The 5,093-nt window shown below is 34.7% G+C and overlaps 1 protein-coding gene across 1 annotated transcript; it reads left to right on the forward strand.

Moving 5' to 3' along the window:
- Window positions 1-2,356: 2,356 nt before the first annotated feature.
- On the forward strand, window positions 2,357-3,549 carry LOC120216862 (transcription factor bHLH144-like). The gene has a single exon (XM_039214145.1). It carries the CDS (start codon window positions 2,372-2,374, stop codon window positions 3,104-3,106), a length of 735 nt encoding a protein of 244 aa, XP_039070076.1. The 5' UTR covers window positions 2,357-2,371; the 3' UTR covers window positions 3,107-3,549.
- The last annotated feature ends 1,544 nt before the right edge of the window (window positions 3,550-5,093 follow it).

The following is a 5,093-nucleotide window of genomic DNA, read 5'->3' on the forward strand; positions in this document are numbered from 1 at the left end:
CATCACGTCAAAAAGAATTTCAATAAAAATATTTTTTTATTCAAATTCGTCATCTCAAAATAATAAATTTTAATCAAATATAACTTTTTATTAAAATTTATCCATCAAAATAAAAAATAAAAAAAAAATTATTAAAATTTATCATCTTAATATAACAAATTTCATGTAACTATAAAAAAATCATAAATCTCAAAATAAGTTTTTACTTACCCTATTAAACTAAATAAAAAAAAAACCATATACGGGCCAATTTTGCCAAGAGTCGATTCCACGATACGCATAAATCGTCCAACCACGTGAGCCCCACTGTTTCTGTGTCACGCGTGCATAAATGTCCCAAATCTGACGGCTCAAATCCTACCGCGTTTGACTTCGAACTGCACATATCTCAATAAAATAATAATCTCTATAAAAAAAAAGTAGAATTAAATGCTCTCACTAAAAGAGAACTTACTACCTCCACTCTCTCAATTAAAATTCCGCAGCTTTCTTCAGCGCAAATCCAGGGGCTTCTTTCTCAGGCCAGTTTTCCCTATTTTCTTCCTCTCTTGCTTGGCTGTTTTGTGTCCTTCGATCTATACATTTTATTTCTTTGAGCTTCGATTCTGTAAGATTTACCCATCTTAATCTTATTTTCCTATTATTTTCTCTGAGCTTTTGTTTACGTTTTCCTCTAGAAAATATATTATATATTTTTGGTAGTATTTTTGTTAGTCTGTGTTTTTTTTCTTCTTATTCTCTTATTTGCTATTATGTTTATAATTCCATTGAGGACTTTTTTCTTTTTATTTACTGAAAGTGAGGTTTTCTAAATTGTAGCTATTTTTGTTTCTCTTTTTTTATTTAATTCCTCTGAGATAGATCTGTTACAAAATAAAACTTTTTGTTTGTGTTCTACTTCCAGTGAGCTTGAATTATTATTGATCCGTTTGTTTATTTAATTAATCTTTTGTTGCAGATCACTTGATATTTTAATCTGAGTATTTGTGTTTGATTTTAACTGCTATTTCGTCATTCTTTTTGACAGGTTAAAAGCTTGAATATTTTTCAATTATCACTCCGGGATTGAACCAAAGATTAACAAAATGCCTTGGTCTTTCGTCAATTGTGTGCGCTTAGTGGTTTTCTTTCTTGTTATACTGTAATTTTTATTTTTTTGGTAAGTTTTCTACATCTGAAAAATTCTGCATATGATTGCTTATTTGCCTTATAATTTCCAGAATAAAATGGAAGTTTACATTTTTTATGTGCATCACGTACATATCTATCAGTTGTTTTATTAAAGGGAATTATTCTACTGCTGTAGGTTAATTTCAATTGAATTTGAAAGGGAATTCAATTCATTCAACTTGTGCCATTGAAAATTTTGGGTTTAAGGTGTGAGAATGTACATTGCGGTAACCATAAAGAGATATCGAGCAATTAAGGAAGTTGGGAAGATTAAAATGAGCGTTGGTGTTGTTGCATACTGTAAGCTAATTCAAGTTTGTCAGGTATGTTATATTGTTTCAAATTTTATGTTGCTGTTTCATCCTCTTATATATGTTTGTGTCTTTAGAATTGTATGAAATTCCTAGATATATCTATGTGCCATGACAGGTATGGTCCCATTACTGATGCTGCCCTAGTATGCCTGGATTAGGTTGAATGGGCCTCTTGTTCTGCAGTTGTCAATTAGCTGATTTGAAAAATCTGTCTTCTTAATGCCCACAAGCATATGAATTATAACATGCACAAACATGGGCATATGTATTTATCAATTGTTATAGTTGAAGAGAAAGAAATTATTTTCAAATTTGAATCATTCTAGACGTTTGTCTTTGTATCTCTTTGTTGTTGTGGGTTTCCTCTTGCAAGCACAACGAATCGGGACACAAACTAAACATGTAAACTTTTTACCATTTTAATGTGACTCCTTATGAACTAGAAATTTTAGAGTGACTTCAAAATGCCAAGCAGGACTGAAGTTTTGGTTCTTATAATTGACAGAGTAGCTTCATGTTTTAAGCTGCACATATTACCTGTGCATTTCTTATGGTTTTATTGACTTCCCATGTGCTATTGCAGGCTGAGTATTTCCGTCAGTTGCTGAAACCTGTTACGTAGTCTGGTATTACAGAACTCTTGGAAATTGGGATCTGGGTGAGTGTTGTTTGGTTGTGTTATGTGTAAGACTGACAGAATGAAAAATTGATTGCATTCATGGCAATTTGGAATTGGTAGCTCAGTCATGTTGTAATGGCAATCCAGAAGTTTAGTCTTTGTCTCACCTAAATTATAGTTAGAACTTTCTTCCCACTGAAAAGTTGGATAATTGCACATTCAAAGCCAAGAAGCATCTTTGTTGTGAACCTCTTTAGTAGAAATTTAGATGCAGAGTCATCAAAAGTTTTACCCCCCAAAAGCAGTGCCCACATATGCAGATCAACTTGGTGAGAATTACATGTGTATACCAGTTGCATCTGCTTTTGATACTGTTTTCCCTCCATGTGCTAAGCCATTGCCACCCATCCATGGCATCGAGTTCCAACCCTCAGAGGTTTGTCCCAAAAATTTCATTATCTTCAACCAGACTGATCACAGAAACCAGATCATGTTCAATCCTGCTGTTGCAAACAATTTAAATGGTCCTGGATTAAATGGCTTAGCAAATTACATAGATGGAAGGTACGTTATAAAAGATGTTAATGATGTGGAAAAAGAAACCTCGTCCTCTTTGAAAGAGGATTCAGATGACATTGATGCACTCCTCAGCTCAGAAGAGGGGGAACAAGAAGATTATGATGAAGTTAGCACTGCACGGACTTATGGCAATTATGAAAGTGACGCTGATTCTCGCTCTGCCTATGATTCAAAACCAAGAAAGGACAACTCATTTTCTTCTACTCTGAAATCCTCTGGTGGTGGTGGTGGTGGTGGTGGTGGCTTTTCTGATCCTGAAAAACGGCTGAAAATGAAGAAAATGGTTAAGATGTTGAGGGGAATTTTTCCAGGTGGTAATGATATGGGTACTGTAGCAGTTCTTGATGAAGCGGTTCTGTACCTCAAGTCTCTCAAGGTTGAAGCACAGAAGCTTGGATTTGAGAAGTTCATGAATGGAGATTAAACTCGAATTGTGGTAATGATTTCCTTATCTTCTAAAAGGCAAGTTTATCATGTGCTGCATACCATTCCTTCAGTCTCTCTCTGATGGTTTGCAGTCCAGAGTTAAAGAAGACAGGTATTTAGAATTAAAGTTGTCTTTTAGTTTCCAGTTATGCATGTTTTAATGGTGTGCCAGGGCACAAATTGTTGCTTAAACTTCTGAAGCTCATATATTTTTCCTTGGAAGGAGAGAAAAGTTGGGATGGAATTTGTCTCTGTAATGTGGCTACTAAGTTCGTAGTTGTCATCATCTTTATGGCACAACTGCTTTGAATGTTAATGACGTACTTTAAAATATTCACTATTAGTTTCTCCTCTGCCTGATTTTTTATTCCACTTGCTTATTATTTATTCCTCGTCGTTGCATAAATGTTGTAAGTACTTGTTAACTCCCTGATGAGCACTGAATCACTGGTCACCTTTTGTGAGCACCACTTTGCTCAGAGTTGTCCTTGTTTGATGTCCTTTCTTTGCTTTATTTTTTAATATTATCATGGTTTTTTACCCGACTTAATTTGTTGGCACTCCAGAGACGTGCTGTCTGTCGATACATTTATGCGGTGCCGGAACCAATCTATATGTATTTTGTTTATCAGTATTCGAGCATTAGTTGCATGCATCCGTCAGTCTTGATTCCTTTATACATAATATGCTCTTTTTTATGTGCTGATATTTAGAGACATGAGAGCTCATTGACATGCACGCATGGTGTTTTTCTTTGTGCACCTTTCCCCCACAATCCCTGCTGCTCCTGATCCAGTAGCTAGTGCTGTTAGTGGCGCACCAGCTTGACCTTTTATCTGTTTTCCAACTCCTGCCAAGTTTCGTGCCTGTTGGTCCCCACTTCTTTTTATCAACTTGGATTTCGTTCACCATCACGTCCAACTTATGTGTTTTCAGGATTCAATTGGTTCTGTCTTGTTTATGGAAAATCTTTTTCATATTTGAATTAAAGTATGATATAAAATAGACAATAGGGTGATGCATTACTGTCCAAAATTAAAACGAAACTAACCAACCACAGGCAACTAGTGCCCCAACATTGCACGCCTCATGTCAGAGGTTGGGGTTGGCCGATAAGCTGGCTCCTCACTATAATTTTGTAGCCCAGAGTTGACTCTCTGTGAGACTACTTTTTGGGAAACATGCTGGCTAGATTCAGTGAGTGATGAAAAAAAATCAACATCATGATCATTATGCCGAGTAACCCTTCTTTTGATGGGTTTCCAGCCACTAACGATGGAAAATAGAAGAATGAAATGGAGAGTAACTCGAGCTGTACGAGGGGCTCGACTTCAGGTCCACAAAGCGTGCTTCAAACAGTTTTTGACCTATTACCTTTATTATTTTGTCATGTCTCTTTCCCTTGGATTAGGGATTGGTAGCAGTGGGTGGGTGTTCCAACTTTGTCATGTTGTATGTTGCTTGAAATTGAACCATATGTTATGTTCGAGAAGAAGGGTAGTTCCTCGTGCTAAGCTTTTGGTGGTACACGCTTTAAAGCTTGAATGTACTTTATGTTCTTTCAAAGGTACCGTCACGACTTTCATACCTTTAGTGACGCATGAGAAGATAATTTTGTTTAATATCGACTTTAAAAAGTGTATGAGATCAAAAGTTACGTTAAATATGTAATATTTGAGAAAACACAAGTGTATTTTAAAAGTACTTTCAATTCGAATGCGAATAAAAATTGATAAATATATATGATTTTGATATAACATTATATATGTATTTATTATAAAATTAATTTTAAGTCCTAAAAATTTGACTAATATTTAAAATAAGTCTTTTAAGTTCAAATTATGTCAAAAATATCATTCAATCTCTTTAGAACAATTTTCAAAGTCTTATCTTTCTCAAACTATCAAAAATTATCATTTAAAACAAAAAAATTTAAAGTCATATCTGTCGACAGTCATTTTTGTCCCGTTATTATTTATATCATT

The sequence above is a fragment of the Hibiscus syriacus genome, unplaced genomic scaffold (genome assembly GCF_006381635.1).
Source record: "Hibiscus syriacus cultivar Baekdansim isolate YM2019G1 unplaced genomic scaffold, ASM638163v2 tig00110174_pilon, whole genome shotgun sequence".
NCBI lineage: Eukaryota > Viridiplantae > Streptophyta > Magnoliopsida > Malvales > Malvaceae > Hibiscus > Hibiscus syriacus.